We start from the raw sequence: 17,563 nt of genomic DNA on the forward strand, positions 1-17,563 counted from the left end.
GGCAGAAGAATAAAATGAACAAATACAAAGGGGTGCTTTAGCACTGCATGCTTGGTCCCCTAATATTGTACATTTGGTGTTTCTATAACTAATCTGGTATCTGATTGTTATTGTATGTGGTCTTTTAAGAATGCAAACTCAAACCAACACAACCAAGGAAACACACGGCAACTAGCCCACAGTACAGCTGAGCTTTACTGACTGACAATTCTACATCAAAGACAAAGATCTTCCCCTCAAACCAAGACACCATTTAAATCATCGCGATATAATGTAATATGTTTAATATATCTGAAAATGAATTAATTTAAGAGGTTAATCAATCATTGTTCTTTTATTCCTATTCCCAACAAGACATTGCCCCAACACCATAATCCACTGTCAACATTGTGACATCTATGGAAAGTCTATCTATAGACTGTCTGCTAGCCACGATCATTAGACTATAGGATACAGGCAAACATAGATCTTTACAAAGAGAGAGAGAGAGAGAGAGAGAGAGAGAGAGAGAGAGAGAGAGAGAGAGAGAGAGAGAGAGAGAGAGAGAGAGAAATTGAGTTGGGTAGTTAGTTTATCAATGGTAGTGCTGTCCATGGTACTGAAGGTTTCCTCCACTGGGTTTACCAAAAGGTAACGATGGGATAATCTCACACTAGGGAGAATTAATCTACCATTGGAATAGTCTGTCAATATTATCTGAGAGAATGAGCAATGTGGGTGGTCATCTGGGAATATGAGCCGACTGTATATGTTGGCTATAGTGAATTTGCGCTCTAGAGAAGGGGAGCCGCAATCAATCAATCAATCAATCAATCAATCAATCAATCAATCAATCAATCAGTCAATCAATCAATCAATACCACAACATTGACATAATTTGCTCTGTACACAGGACGTCACATATTCTGGATGGGGTCTAACGCCCTCCATAGGCACCTCCATCCACTGATGAGAGCACCTGCCACCAGGGGCAGGGCACCTCCATTTACTGATTAGAGCTCCAGTCCTGACACCTCAATGCACTGATGAAAGCTCCCCAAGCACCACTTGAATGGAGCCTCTATGTGCGCTACAGACTCGTAGGCCTACTAGGGCGTTGGCGAAATAAATAAGTTGTGGGATGTGAGTATCTGAATCAGACATGTTACCAGGAAAGTGGAAGCTGTTGGTTTAATTTGTTTACAATAAATTGAGCAGCAGACTGTAAACTCTAGCCCAAGGGTCTTCAATAGGGGGTCCGGGCCCCCCAGGGGGTCCTCAGAGTTACTACAGGGGGTCCTCCAAGGGGGAAAAGAGCAGACTAAGTACAGAGTGAAAGTTCAAGTTTATTAAGTATTGACGGTTCAAGTGGTTAAACATCTGAAAACACAAATTGACAGGAATCCAAAATACACTGATGATTGTGCTGTCAAATGATGAGTCAACCAAGGAGTCCTTGGCCTGAAAACGTTGAAGACCCCTGCTCTAGCCTATTTGGCAGGGCTATGGTATGGGCTATATAGGGCTATGCAGTTCCTAAGTTCGATGTGGACTGGTCTACTGCGCACCATTGCGTCTGCCATGCCCCATAATAACACTAAATTATTTGTAAGCTCCCGAGGACTTGATAACATGGATGGTCCCTAATCCCTATCCACGTTATCAAGTCCTGTCCTCGGGAGTTTACAAAGTCAGAGCAATGACGAGAATTAGAACTAACACAGACAAGACACAAGTCATGTTTTTCTTCACTTTCTCTAGCCTATAACGACCCTTTGGGCACAGCCCTCTCCAGCTCAGGCCTAAACCAAGGTCGTTACAGGTGGAAGAAAAACTAAATATCAGATACATTTAAAATATATTTCATGTAGCCTATGCTATCTCCGTCAGATTCTACCCAAAAACAAGTTGTTCTCAAGTTGAAAACTTACCACATATAGCCCACATATTTTAAATGTGGCCTGTATGACCAAAATACAACGTGACAGGCCTACCACAAACTTTTAGACCTATCACAACAGAAACGGACAGGGAGACATAACTTTTTTTAACATAATTATTAACAGCAATAACATAAATGCTACTCACCAGGCTTTAATTTATCCTCTGGCAGGTGAAGAAGCTACTCGAAAAGAATTACGAGGCAGGTTGTCGTCGGTGTAAAAGAAAAAGAAGCAAAATACAAAAAAATCGAATATGTCGTTCCACATTTCAGTCTTGGTTTTCCACACCTTTAGAATGAATATTTCCCACCTTGTAGAAGAGAGTAAAAACTGGGCTACAGTGTAGCGGTTTGTGTCTCGTCCGTCTGTCGGTGCAGCGCGTCTGACTGTTGCGCTCCTCCCGGATGTTAACTGGGTACCAGACTGGCAGCAGAGAGCCAGTGAGAGGCTATGAGCAGTGGTGGAAAGAGGTAGGTCTTTGTGAGTATAGGCCTACTTTTTCCACCACTCAAGTAAAATACTGTAATATAGAAATATACTCTCAATTACAAATAAAAGTCCGCAATTCAAAATGTTTCGAGTAAAATTATGAAAGTGTTGGCATCAAAATGTTGTGAACTTGTAGATCTGCTATTTTCAAACATTTTGTTGGCTACTTTTACCAAAGTACAAAATGTTTGAAAAATAGCAGATCTAGAAGCTCACAGCGCGCACAACGCTTTGTGAGCTTGTAGTTCTGCTAATTTCAAATAGCAAAAAAAAAGGGCTAAACTGGTTTGTGTATGTTTTATAATATTATAATTTATATCTTCAAAGTAACAAGTAGACTTAACTAAAGTTTTCAAATAGCCCAAATGTAGGAGTAGGCCTACCTACATTTTTGAGTAGAAGTAAAAATATTGTTAATTAAAACTACTCAAGTAAAATTCACCTCAAAATGTTAGCCTACTTTAGGCTACTCAAGTAAATGTAGACTACTTCTTTACTTTACACCACTGGAGGCTGAGCGCTGAAGCAATTAGCCTACTGACTGTGTTGGTCATCAACAAGCGTAAAATTCCAGGAACAGGGCAGCAATATGTCTCGGAAACTGAAAGGTGTCATTATAGACTATCTCTGATTTCTCCATATATTCTTTTCCCCCTAGGAATGTTTGGAACACAGTTGTGTGATATAGTGCCGCGTGTTGTCAATGTTGTGGAGTGGAATCTGAAATGTCGAGTGTGTTGCTTGAAGTCTGATAAGAATGGAGTCTGGATGACGCCAGGGTAGCTCTTTCATTATGGCCCTGCCAGTGTCGAGGAGGCTTAACACTTAACCAACCAAGTGCACGGGGATGAACATATCCTACCTTTGAGCCTACACTGTCTAAAAGTGCAATATACTTTCTAAAGAGCTACAGTATGCCTATCTCGGTATGGGGATGGTGCGCAAAAACCTTAGACGCACTTCCAATAGAATGAGGACACCTGGTGTCTGTTAACAGCACTAAATTAAAGCCTTGGTCAGGCTACACAGAACTGAATGCCTCGTAGGCTAACTTGTGAATGGGAGTACCAGTGGAAAGTCACAGTGGAAACTGGAAAAAAGTGAGAGAGAGGGCGAGTGCTGGAAAAGTTGCCAATAAATAATAATAAATTTCACATCTTCCGTGTGTGCAAGTGAGAGTAAGGTTTTTGAAGGTTTTGTGCTGCGTCATGTGTGCTGTGTAAATGTAGCAGCCTACATGAACCGATTTGACATGAACGGACATGAAATGTGATGAACTATACATCCAATAGGAGGCAGTGTTGCGATGTTTTAAAAACCTCAATGCTGGGTTAAAAAAAACAATTGGCCGTTCTGCTATATAACTCATTCATTTTCATTGCAGATTAGACTATATGCCTATGGGAGAAGTAGGTTAAACACTGGAATTTGCTGTCAATAATAGAACCTGAAAACGAAGCGCCAAGACGGTAATCAACAGGTGCTTAAAATGGCTGAACAGGTACAGTGATGCCTATGTTATTAGTAGCCTACGTCCTATAAATTCATTTATTTACGTTGTGATATATTTTTGATTTAATTTGATCAATAATTCTCTTCTCCCCAGTTGAACAATGAAAACAAGAGTATCCTTATGCCTGCTCAAAAAGTGGCTGGAGAGACAGGAAGAAGTTCAATGATAGCAACGTTCAATTTTATTAATTCGATAATAGGATCTGGAATCATAGGTAAATAGCCTAACTAACATAACTTTAGTATTGATGAGCAACAGCAACTCTTTAATATGCCAATAAAGCTCTTTTGAATTGAATTGATTTGAAGTATGCAGCATGTTTTTGCTATTAATTAAGTAGGTCTATAGTTCTATAAATCGGTTCTTATGCCTGAGTTTTCGAGCAGTAATAATAATAACAAAGAAACCCCTTGGGTCATATGACTAGCGCCTGGTAACCCCCACCCCTTCTTTTAACTCTTTCACCCTCACAGTTTGCATGACCAGTGGTGGAAGAATTAGCCTGGAAATTTAGATTCTAACATTTTACTATTAAAAGTAAAAGTAGCACATTTCGAAATATTCTGTTAGTTTGTATTCAGAAATGTAGGCCTACTTAAAGGAGTAGTTCACCACTTTTCAACCTGTATTCATATAATAGGTCCTCACTAATGTTCATAACAAAATAGCACAATTATTTTCTATTCAGTCTGGGTCTCATAGGAGAGCTGTCAAATCCTTCTACCGGTGACATCATCGTTTGACAAAAAAAAATCTAACAATATTTTTGAAAAAAATAAATAGATTTTTATTATCACGAGAACAATTGCTTCCACTTTAACATTGCAACTTTTTCAGGAATAGAAAGCCTGCAGTTTCTATTAGCTTGCATTTCCCATTGATGATGTCACCGGTAGAAGGATTTGACCCTCTCCTATGAGACCCAAACTGAGTAGAAAAAAATTGTGATATTTTATCATGAACTTTAGTGAGGACCTATTATATGAAGATAGGTTGAAAAGTGGTGGAGTGCCCCTTTAAGTAAAAGCACAAAATGATTGGCATCCAAATATATAAATACCACATATATATGTATATATATATATATATATATATATATATATATATATATATATATATTATTTTCTTCTACCTCAGGTTTACCATATGCATTGAACCAGGCAGGCCTTCCTTTTGGCCTTCTGCTTTTGATAGGTGTAGCTTTCATTACAGGTGAGTATATATCTCAACATGGTAATAGGGATTGGTTGCATGAATTTGACCATCAAATAACATACTGCTTATACTTCAATTACAGATTACTCAATCATCTTATTGATAAGAGGAGGTAATCTATCTGGGACAAACAGTTACCAGTCATTGGTTTACAGCACTTTTGGATTCCCAGGATACTTGCTTCTGTCTGCACTACAGTTCCTATACCCGTTTATTGGTAAGATATCAAATGCATTATGATAGTTCATCCTTGATACAATAAATAATGATATAAAGATAATTTACAGTGTTTTCTTCCATAGCCATGATCAGCTACAACATTACAACTGGCGACACATTGACCAAAGTATTTCAGAGAATACCAGGAGGTACTGTATGCCACATATATATTTTCCACAAAAAATGGGAGACCCCTTTCACACTGAAGAAACAATCCAGGAAAGACCTTAGTTTTAGTGTTGGATTATTCCTGTATCATAGAGGCACACTAGGCATATACACTTAATACAAAGGCAAGAACACATGGTAAAAGAAATCAAGTAGTGGACCACCTGACACATTAGATCTTCTGTGTTAACTTTGAAAATGTGGTATTCACTTTAATGACATAAAAACTACAAGTACACTTGAGGATCCAGGTCTTGTGTGGGGATTTATTTATTACAGTGCAAATCATTGGGTGCCTTACAGAGCCTACACACTAATACCCTGATTACGTTTAATAATCTGGTTATGGCAATACTTCAATTGAAGTGTTCACATGCATAGCATTATAGTGCGACTATGGCAATGACCTGTATTAGGCTACTAGGAATGAAACTGTTCCCGCTGAAAATCCATATGGTACTGGGGTTCATGTGTATGAGGGTCATTTAGTTTGGCTAAATGTTTAGGGCAGTTTGCAGACTCACCAACCCACAGAATTAGAATTATTTTGGGTTCTCAAGTGCATCTTGATATCTGTGGACTGGAGAGTAGGTTTGATCTGTTCAGTCAACTAAAAAATTGAATGTGCAGTTGGAATTAGTGAGTAGACAAGATAGGCTGAAGTTAGAACATTTACCAGTCCCCTGACAATACCCTCCATCTCCACTTCCCTGCTGGTGCTGTGAAGATATTGCAATGACTTTCTCACACTACACAGTCACACAATGGTTAGAATATATGGTCCCTTGTGTCTCATCAGCTCAGCTTGTTTGCTTGCTTATTATGTTTTACTGTGGACTTTGAGAGTTTTGGCCCACTCAGTCAGAAATCTCATTAACAATATATGGAGATTGGAGTGTGTCTCCAACCATGGTAAAGACTCCACTTGATATTACAGTAAAGTAACCTGACACCATGGTCCAAATGTATGAATAGGCATGATATGGCTTATTATGACCATCTTCTTCCTTTTAAAACTTAAGTCACCCAGGGCAAATTCATTCTGGGTATGTGAAAAGTCATGTTTTATCACACAGGCCAGTCTTTAGTTGACCTGGGTGAGAGAAGTGATAAAATGACAGTAGGTAGAAAGCTTCTGATGATTGGTCAGCTGCAATATAACCCTTAGTGCTGAAACAGCAACTTTTCTGCAGCTGTGGCCATGGAGCTCAGCATGTCAAACATGGATGAGACTTGGCCGAACAAAAATGGCTGCTTCTTCTCGGCTGAGGAGACACGGTGTCAGGCATAATCGCCTATAACATTTTCGCCAGGTCTTTTCGCGGGGCACTTTTGCCGTGGAGGAGAGTCTTTTCACCTACCTGTCTGAGCCATTTCGCCTACCCTCAATTCTGCTGTCAGACTGTCCATGTTTTCATATTATCTCTTTGTCATTTAAATATTATAGTGACTGTGACAGTGGTGTTACATGTCAAACCTACACACGGCTATCCTATGCACTCCATATAGTAATCACATAAATACAGAGCTATTGGAATCAGGTGCGCCCAAATAATTAATTTGGACATGGATACATTCTTTGGTGCAGTATACTGTATTGAACAGTATTGTAAAATGAACAGTATTGTAGGCCTATATTGTTTTAACATTAGGCTATACAAAATATATATGTAGGCTATTAGCCTATATAGGTCTATATAAGATATGCTACACCTAAATAGCCTATAGAATCAACCTTGCCTGTCAACAGGCATAAAAAACTATTTTGCCATTTTTTAGGAATAAAATGTGATGTAAATAATAAATGTCAAGTAAACTGTTAGATTCACTTGACACCACTGTCACAGTCACTATAATATTTGAATGACAAAGAGATAATTTGCAAACATGGACAGTCTGACAGCAGAATTGAGGGTAGGCGAAATGGCTCAGACAGGTAGGTGAAAAGACTCTTCTCCAAGGTGAAAATGCCAGGCGAAAGGACCAAATGCGTGTAGGCGAATATGTTATAGGCGAAAGTGCTGGTGACCGGAGACACTGGAGTTTATCTGGAACCAAAACACAAGCAGAAAACTGCGACCTTTGTTGGTTCACAGAATGGCTGTGTAATAATGGTGAGGCTCGCAGGCAGCAGCACCACGTGCTGTGTTTTAACAATTCTTCATACTGTCTAGAAATCCCAGCGACTCTTTGCTTTTGTGTCAGTTTTGTGTAGGAGCCTATTTTACCCTTGCAATAACCCAGTCAATACTGGGTACCAAAACCTGTACAACACATCGCTTTGCCATTATTTTCTTTAATTATTAAATCTGATGAATTTGATGCATTGATGCATTTATCTTCCTTCTATAGCTCATTCTGTGCAACTTGTTGTGTTCATTCATAGTTGACAGTAATACATTTGATCATGTTTGCAGTTGGTCCAGGCCACATACTTGCAGAACGTCACTTTGTGATCTTGGCATCCACCATTCTATTCACAATACCTCTCTCACTTTATCGCAACATAGGAAAGCTTGGGAAGGTAAGTCTACTGATGAGTCAGTCTGATGTGACAGTCTCTGTGATGTTTTAACAACACACTGTTCATTCATACTATGCTGTTTGTGTTAAAACATGTGTTCTTAGGTATCGTTCGTGTCAATGATGTTGACCCTCATCATCGTCATCATTGTCATTATCAGAGCTGCTACATTAGGACCTCAAATGTATGTGATATTCATCCACATTATGCTAGACATTTCAAGTGATCTCATATGCTTTTTTTAATGCACTTTCTTTCGCTCTTTAGCCCCACTACAGTAAATGCTTGGGCATTTGCCAAGTGGAATGCTATTCAGGCTGTTGGTGTTATGTCTTTTGGTGAGTTAAGGGTGATAATGATGTCAATGTTGAAAACTGCATTGATGTGGCGAAAGTACAAAAGTAGTGCAGTAGGTTCAAAATGTAATTATGTTGTTTTTGTCAGAAAGCATTATATAATTAAAAGGACAGTTCTGTCTGCTAGATACAAGCTTGGAAGCTGGCTTAAATATAGAAAAGTAAAACAAAACGGCTTGACAACTTTTGTTTTGGCTAATAATAATAATAATAATAATCTTTATATAGCACTGATCAAAACAAGGTGCTTTACATAAAACTGAAGAAGAAAAGAAGAAAACTAGAATCAGTAAAAAATAAAAACATGCTAAACAAAACAAGGAGTTACCTGACATTTGTTTATTTAAATTGGATCGTTTTAAAAAGCAATTTAAAAAGAGGCCGGTTATGGATGATTTAAAGCATTTGGCATATGTTCCTGGCTGATAAGCTTTTAGTCATTTAAAAAAAAACCTCGGTTCGAAGTGGAGCGGTGAATTTGAGCAGCTGTACCCTATGTGAGTGAGTGAGTGAGTGTAAACTGTGCCTGTGAGTGAGTGGTGAGTGTGCCTGGCCTGCACAAAACAGCGCCCCTCCTTTAACTAGTGTGTTGTGTGTGGCCACTCAAGGTATTGCCCAGGCTACGGACAGGGCCAGCCAGCCACCCACCCACCCAGCCAGCCAGCCACATACCCACGGATATACCTGTTCATTGGGAGCGCTTTCACCGCTCCAAATATCCCATTCCAATGCTCTGACATGTGGAAGCAAATTTCCCCCTATGCTTGAATCAACAGGTTTTTGAGCACTGGTAGTGCCCAGGGCTCTACGTGCAGCAGAGTAATTATTTCAGGGAGCCAAGCTTTTTGAGCCAGCGGGGAGCTTGTGGAATCATTCAGTCTCCCTTGATGGACTCTCTCCAGTGTGGACTCAGTTCCACTGGAGAAAATGTGTAAAGCGGGGCCATGGGCCATGAATGCACTGGGGTATCTGCTTTTATGTTGACGAATAGACTTTTTCATTGGAGGTTAACAGATCTGTCTGCATCCCCACTGTTGTTCCATTTGAGAGACCACCCTGGGTGAAGTCTCCATTCTTCTGTCAGGGGTGTTGCTGAAAGAGGAGAATCACTGCCAGATTCTTGACACACTGAATTTGTGTGACTTTTAGTGATAACAAGTTCCTGCTATTCCAAGTTAGCAAAGCATGTATCGATGGCAGGGGAGAGAGAATCTATTTCTCCCTGAATGTTTATAGGAGTCACACTACACAACGGCATGTGTTGTGTATGATTCAAGAGAGATTCAAGAGGTTTTATTTATTTGTCGCTCTCGCATCCAGGTTCAAGCAGTAAAAGCAGTGTAGCATGCTACAACAATAAAATATTACAGCAAGATAAAATAATAATAATAATAATGGATGTATTTATTTTTAATTAAATGCTTGTGCATTTATGACCATGCTCATTTTCAAGGTTCTTCAAATCCAGATGCACTGTGAGGAGATTTAGGGATATTGAGTTGGTCAGCACGTTACTCCAATGACCAGGACTTATCGTTGCACACTTGGAGAAGAGAGCCAGTCCTTCCAGAGCATAGCATATGACAGGGGGCTGCTCTGAGAGTCTTGTGTCTGTGTGAGTGCCTCAAGGGGTTTAGGTGAGTGTCTAGAACCCAGCACTGAAATGTTCTCATGTGTTATTATGAAGGTCCTAGCAGGACTAACACTATGAGAGCTACCAGGCAGTCTCTACTACTCTAACTAGTCTAGTCTTCTAGTGAAAGTGTAGTATTAACTTTACCCATATTCTCATGGGTAAATATTCATATTTTAAGGCAACTGTGAATAATAATACCAATCTTCATCCTTTGGAGGGACTGATATATTCAGTTTGCTGTTTTGTACCAATTAAGAATACCCTCAGAGTTGGGACACGGCCTCTTCTCTTTAGGTTTAATATAAACTCCAAGTGCTGCAGGAGTACGAGCGACTAAAATAACATAGATACTGCATGTGCAATTATGCTGTACTATTGCCGTCCCTTGATCTCTAAAGAATAATAAGGCGATCTGCTGTAAGTGATTCCGTTTGCACAGTAGTTATGCAATACTCCTGCCCTGTGGTCTAGGGCAGGGACCCCTAAGAGAGAGTAAAGCTGGGACCCCCACTGTGAGTGTGTAGATCGTCTATTTTCAGCAAAGGTTCCCACCAGAATAGGGATTCTATATCACGTGTTCCCCTGTAGTAACATCTGTTGGAGACCCATACATATGTATGTAAAGAGCATGTCAAGTTAGTAAACAAGCCAAATAATAATAATCGTAATAAACCGTAGTCACATGGTTGTCATGTGACAGCAATGGCATGTACAGTATAATGTTTTTTATTTTATTTTGTAGGACTATCAAACTCTGATGCTGAGAAGAACTGTATCTTCTTTCTGTTTCTATTTATAGCCTTTATATGCCACCACAATAGCTTTCTGATCTATGGCACTCTGGAGCAACCCACTCTAACTAACTGGTCTCTAGTCACACATGTGTCAGTCGGCTCTGCACTGATCGTCAGTGCTGCATTTGCTGTTGCAGGATACACTACCTTCACTGGCTACACACAAGGTGATACACTGTCAAAAATGTGATATACTGTAAAATGCATTATTACAACTGTCAAAAAAGTATAAATGTTACTAACACATAGGCCAATCAACATCTCCTCTCCATGTTTCTAGGCGATATCTTTGAGAACTACTGCAGAAATGATAACCTGGTGACAATTGGCCGCTTCTGTTTTGGAATCAGTATAATAACCACATTCCCGCTGGAGTGTTTTGTGACACGGGAGGTAAGCTAAGAAATAATGAATTGTGCAGAGATCATGTTAGTTGAGTTATTTAACTCATAAATGTTTATTTTAAATATGTTAGAGACAGTACCTTCATAAAGATTAGATACATGCTTGTGACTGAACAGCAAATTGTACATAGAGGAAGGAAATAAACAACACTTCCCTCAAACTAATACTTGTATATGTTACTGCAGCAACCGGTCAACTGTTACAGAAAGTGTTTGGAGTAGGCTAGGAGCTTGACTAGGACAGTCAAGACATTATTGAATGTTCAGTTGTTTATTTTTTCTACGCAATTGAATTGTTGCTAATACCCCCCCTGCCTCCACAATGTGTGTATAGATCCTGTCTCTGCCAACTCCTACTAGTTGGTTTGGGCTGGGTGTAGACAACCATGTGTCTCCTCCGATACACGCGTTGTCAGCCACTTTACACCTGACAGTGAGGCGTTGCGCTGGGAGGGCGAAACATGTGAGGACGAACCACACTATCTTTCCTAGCTTTGCTCCATGCTGAACAGGCACTTCAACTAACTTTGAGGAGTCCTTAAAGCAGCGACAGAGAGAGAACGCCCCCCTTCCCCCTCCCACGAGTGCCCGGCCAAGTTTGTTGGGACGGCCGTAGCTGCTGAGTGGGTACGAGGCCGTCTGGTAATCAGAAGGGCACCGGTTTGTCCATGCCTACGTGTCTAAAGGTGTCCAAGATACTTTAAACCCTAACTGCTCCCTCCGAGCACTCAACATTAGCATCTGAGCCAACAACTTGCTGAAGCTGATACTGAATTTCCCCCGCAGGATTAGAGGTTTCCCTCAAGCCAGGGGCACCGTGGAGGAGTCAAAGCTCATGCAGTCCCCACAGTGGTGGGCAGGAACTGCAACCCCATGCATGAAATCCCACATATTAATGCAAATTTAAGTAGAGAGCAAAATCAATTCAAACATTAATGGGAGCATCAACCTGGTTCACCTTGGTTTCTCTGTCTTTAACCCATGTAGCCTACTTTACGACAAGTTTTCATTTTCTTTTCCATAGCATCGCCCCAGTCTGCAAGATAAAGCACAGAGAAAGTTATTGTCTGATTGCTGTGACCCTGTAACCAACAACAAACCGCACCCCACTGCCACATTTCAACATGAAATGTTATAAGTTGTACTGAGTTAGATCTGAGGGGTGTGTTGTTTGCCCTCTCTCCCCCTGATAGATGCTGCTGTAAATGTGTTTGTTGTCATCTTGCTTGAGTTTTAATAACCTAGTTGTATACTCTCTTTGTTTGTGTGTGTGTGTGTGTGTGTGTGTGTGTGTGTGTGTGTGTGTGTGTGTGTGTGTGTGTGTGTGTGTGTGTGTGTGTTGTGTGTGTGTGTGTGTGTGTGTGTGTGTGTGTGTGTGTGTGTGTGTGTGTGTGTGTGTTTTCCAGGTTGTTTCCAATGTTATTTGCAGTAGAGGTCTCACAAAGATGGAACATTTGATCATCACTTTGATCATAGTTGCTGTGTGCACTGCGATATCTATGGCCTATGATTGTTTGGGAATTGTTTTGGCACTGAATGTAAGTGACTCTTTTTTTCTTGTTCTTATACAGCACTGATATTATGCATTTAATACATATTTCATAAGGATATCTATATACCCATTTGGACCACACATAGCCTGATATATATTCTACAATGAATGTATTGGTATTTATACCTTCCAGGGTGTTGTGAGTGCTACGCCCCTCATCTTCATCATTCCCTCGGCATGCTTCCTCAAGCTCTCATCTGGTCGCTGGTTCCAGGGTGAAAACCTGATAGCATCCATTCTTATTCTACTAGGTGTGTTTGTCATGGTAACTGGCTTGACCATGATTGGTGTCTACCCCCAAGACTGTTCACATGGTGCTGAGATGTTCTACTGTGCAGACGCAAATGTTTCTGCTGGCACCCAACCACCAAACTAACTATTTTTAACTTTCACTTCTGAATAGCTTGCTTGTTCTTTGTTTGTGTATTCCTTAACTAAGACGTGGTGTGGTGTATATTTGTTTGTTTGATTGATTGATTGATTGAAGACTTTATTAGAAGTTTGCATAGGAAAAGGTACAGTTTCATGACGGTACAGTTCACTGGTACAAGGTCTACTAAAAGGAGATTTCCACAGGAAACCATTTAAGTATCTCATATAACATTGAATGACAGACGAATAGAACACAGTACTATGCAGTAAATATGTAAAGCAAATAAAACTAGAAGCAGTGCTCTTCCGAGCACAGGTCTCCACCAGGCTGTGTGTCCTGGTGGTGCTACTGTATAATAGGCCAATGTAAAAAGGGTGGCATATGTTCTTCACCATAGATCTTTCATGGAAATCGGACGCTGCATGCATGATTTGAAGCATTGTGTTCCAAAAATTTGTTTTGCTAAAGGCTACCTGCTGGTGGCGCTATAACAGGCCAATGTGAAAAAAGGTAGCTTTTGTTCCTTGACCTAGTGGGAATATGTGTGGCAAATTTCACGGTAATCGCAAGCTGCGTTGATGATTTGAAGCATTTTGTTCTAAAACGGAGCAATCCTGCAAACTTTGGAAGCTAATATTAGCCAATCAGGATGGAATATGAAATATCAGACGGATCGGACTTGATCACATGACTATAGAGATACTGTGTACCGATTTGCGTGATTTTTGGATAAAATCTCAAGGAGTAATATCCAAAAATGTGTTTTACATAAGTCGGTCCAAAGGTGGCGCTATAAAAGGCTGGTGTGAAAAATGCAGGGCAAAGGTTTATCCTTAGCCTCTAGGGAGTGCACTTACAAAGTTTGAAACTAATCGGTGGAGTTATAGGTAAAACCACAAATCGGCCTGTTATAGCGCCACCATGAGGCTGATTTAAAAAAAATTAAGTGGCTTTTCTTCCTCGGCCTAGTGGGAACGTGTGTGCGCGATTTCATGATAATTGCACTTTGCGTTTGGGATTTGCGGCATTTTGTTCAAAACGGCTCAATCCTACAAACTTTGGAAGCCAATCTTAGCCAATCCGGATGGAATAGGCTATGCAAAATCGGACAGATCTGTGTCGATCACATGACTGTCGAGATGCTGCCTACCGATTTGTAGGATTTTTTGACAAAATCTGTAAGAGTAGTGCACAAAAATGTGTTTTGTGAACATCGGCCACTAGGTGGCGCTAGAAAAGGCCCATTTGAAAAATTTAGGGCAGAGGTTCTAGATTGGCATCCAGGGAATGTGTGTGCTCACTTTGGCAGCGACCGGGCCAACGGCGACTGAGATTAGCTGCACACAAACTGTGAGGACACACGGACGGACGCACGGACGGACGGACGCACGGACGGACGGACGGACGAAGGGGAAAACATACTCTCCCCCAAGCCTTCGGCTGGTGGAGACAATGAAAGAACAAAAAAAAAAGAAAACAGTAAGTCTAAACAAACAGTAAGTATACAAAGAAGGGGCAGGGGAGGGTAGGGCTGGGCTAGGTTTTTTTTTTCTTTTTTATCAGTTGCGAACGGCTGCTTGATATCCTACTACTCATATGGTTGTTTTAATTTTGTTTGTGTGATGTTGTTTTATTAAGGTAATCTTTACTCATATTTATTCTGAATTATTTGTTTCAAATGATAATGTCCAGTAGGATGTCTCTAAAAATAATAATGTCCAGTAGTCTCTAAAATCAGCCACACGATGTCACTGTAACCAAATAAAGCAGTCCAATTCATTAAATTAGTACAAAAACAATTCCTTTATATTTGTTTCGAAGTAGCGTCGGTCGTATGTGTATTTTGCGCGCGTGCACGTGTTATTTTGAAGTTTATCTGCGTCTGCGGTCTGCTAGAATCATAGGCTAGAATATGCTATGTGCGTTCCAGTGTAACTACAAAGTTGTAGCTTATGCTTGTCAAACTCAAACCCCCTATGGAAGAGAGCAAAACTGGACGAGATAGACGCCCTACAGACTACAGTACCGTTACAGCGTCCAGCCGCAATGCAATGCCCTCGATGTGCAGAGAAAAGTTGGCAGACTTGTGTGTATGGTGTCATGACTAAAAATTGTGTCGCTGTGCTGCGTCTGTTTGGATAGTTAAAGAGGAAGGGAAGAAAAGTGTAGGTGCTCTGGAATGCTGTGCATGAAGAAGTGGAAAAAAAGGCACGGAACTTCTGAACAGAAAGAATGGATGACTGAACAAAACAAAATCGAAGCGTAACATTAGTCCGCTAATGTTACCTTGGTTTGGTGACTGGTGACGGTTGACAGCTGCCCCGAAAACGACATTCATGGTAAGACATGATCCAATAAATATCCAACACATATAGACACAATCTGTCGCTCGAAGAAGGGAAAAAAATTATTCATGACTTAGAAACCGATGACCTCATGTGGGATTCGCCCATCTACATCACTTCAAGCAGCTAATCAAAGTAAATGCATACTTTTCATTCTTTAATCATCGATTCTTTAGGTCAGAAGTTATTTGTGAAATTAATTGTTTTGTTTGTTGTTTGACTAGTCCGGGGGATTTTGTATAACCTATGCAATTAGTCATGGATGATCGTGGATCCCAGGGTCCTTCGCATCGACGACGCTCTGGTATGAGGTAGGCTACCATATGATCTGTCATTTGGTTTACAGTAACTGTCATCTTTATCATCCTTCTTTATCATTTAGATTAGAGGCAGCATAGTTTAAAAGGACCTATGTGACCCATGCTAGCGCGGGAGAACATTTCCAGCTGTGCTGAGATAGCTTGGAAAAGGATATAGGAAAAAAGTGTCAAAGCTGAAAAGGAAAATGTCTGAAAAAAGAAGGGAAAAAAGTGTGCAATGCATAGCCAGGCGCCCTAGCCTATGAACCAATTGCTTTATCTAGATATGCCTATATAGCCTAAACAGTGGTATATATCCAGCATGCAAATTTGCAAAATTGTTTGCCTACGCCACAGGGTAAAAAGCAGTGCATCTTTCTGATCAGCATCTAACAAAATATCCTCTTGACTTAAGTCCCTAAGTGAAGTCACAGTTGTTGCAGACATTTCAACCTTTGAACTTTACTCATTTCCTGCTCTCAAAGTTGTACTGAGAAATTGCCATGACCACATGTAGAGGTCATGGGAAGCATTTAGAGGCAAACCAGTCTGCATCCCTTGCCTATACAGTGATGAGCTGTAGTGTGAGCTACTACAGATGACTGATGAGCTGTAGTATAGCCTATGAGCTTAACTTTATTTTGTGGGAAGTATGCGGTCAGTGTGCTTCAAACCAAATATTTCATTTGATATGCGCAATCGATCTCAAGTATTGATTTGCCCTGTCCAATAACAGTCAAAGAGGCTCTACCTCAAAGTGTTGTGAGTGTATGACACGTTGGAATTTCCCATCCAGTTTGGTTCAGGGACGTGGAGATGAGATGATCTCAGCTGCCTGTGTTCCAGTGGTACTTGGAATCATTAAAAAGAGGGAGTGAGTTTCCAAAGTTTTCGTTCTTTTCTTTTTTCACAGTTGCTGCTCATTCCTTTGGCATTCAAGGGAGGGCTGCAGACTTATTGTGATTTTAATTAGAGGTGAGATGGATAATTTGAAAGCTTGATAGCAATCCATTGGGATGTGTCCAAAGTTGCCGTTTTGCGTTGCAGTTTTAAAGAAGCTAAAAATAGTATTTCTGTACATCATATGCAATTTGATGAAGAGAAAATATGGTCTTCTTGGTGTGACTATGTGACCATATTTCATAAGCATTGTGTAATTTGGTAGCAGAGCCACACTTTGGCAGTGGTGAGTTGCAGACTACCCAAATCTCTCTGTGGTTTGACTGTTATTTGGAAAAGAAAACCACTCTCTCCATAAGTGTGGCGCGGGGGAAAGCACATGTTCCCTGTCTTATTTGTGGCTCCTATATTTGGAGCCAATAAACCACTGCTTCTGAAATCCCACTCACTTTTGAAGTACATTTGTATGCGAACACTCCATGTGACCCTCAATGCTATGCTGTATTTGTTAGCCAGCTACTGACGTTGCCAAAAACACTGGGCCAGCTGTTCTCTAAGAAGGGCTGTTGGCACATAAATATATTGCTCATATAAAAAACATATGGTTCACAAAATTGCTGAAATCTTTATTTTGTTTGTTGTGGAAACTGTCACATCTTTGTTTTTATTTTAAAGCACCTGTGTCATTGTGGAGGCTTGACAATTTGGCAGTAATGCTGATTTTTACAGTTTCGCTTTTTGGAGCTGTGTGAAGCACAGGCTCCCTATACGTGGCCGTGTGGGTGGGTCTGTCTGTGTGTCTGTCTGTATGTAGCCTGAACTTCCTAAACTTCGGCACGCCACTAGTCCCACAG

At 40.5% G+C, this 17,563-nt stretch overlaps 2 protein-coding genes across 4 annotated transcripts in view; both read left to right on the plus strand.

The window, feature by feature from the left end:
* Positions 1-2,326: 2,326 nt before the first annotated feature.
* slc38a11 (solute carrier family 38 member 11) lies at positions 2,327-13,190 on the plus strand (the record flags this gene model as incomplete). The annotated part of the gene is made up of 12 exons (XM_080752770.1): positions 2,327-2,392; positions 4,018-4,138; positions 5,062-5,136; positions 5,222-5,356; positions 5,442-5,507; positions 7,944-8,050; positions 8,155-8,234; positions 8,318-8,388; positions 10,842-11,003; positions 11,117-11,229; positions 12,647-12,778; positions 12,926-13,190. The coding sequence occupies 12 exons, from the start codon at positions 2,327-2,329 to the stop codon at positions 13,166-13,168; spliced, it is 1,371 nt and encodes a 456-aa protein (XP_080608896.1). The 3' UTR covers positions 13,169-13,190.
* A 1,745-nt stretch (positions 13,191-14,935) lies between these two features.
* cobll1b (cordon-bleu WH2 repeat protein-like 1b) overlaps positions 14,936-17,563 on the plus strand; it is a 33,170-nt gene continuing 30,542 nt past the window's right edge. The window contains exons 1-2 of one of the 3 annotated variants that reach the window (XM_080752564.1): positions 14,936-15,504; positions 15,735-15,821. In XM_080752564.1, the coding sequence (XP_080608690.1) occupies positions 15,757-15,821 (65 nt within the window). In that variant the 5' untranslated portion in view covers positions 14,936-15,504; positions 15,735-15,756. Of the gene's footprint in view, positions 15,646-15,734; positions 15,822-17,563 lie in introns of all 3 variants that reach the window. The other 2 variants (XM_080752563.1, XM_080752565.1) reach the window with 2 other exon arrangements.

Source organism: Nannobrachium achirus (assembly GCF_963921795.1).
Source record: "Nannobrachium achirus genome assembly, chromosome: 22".
Lineage (NCBI taxonomy): Eukaryota > Metazoa > Chordata > Actinopteri > Myctophiformes > Myctophidae > Nannobrachium > Nannobrachium achirus.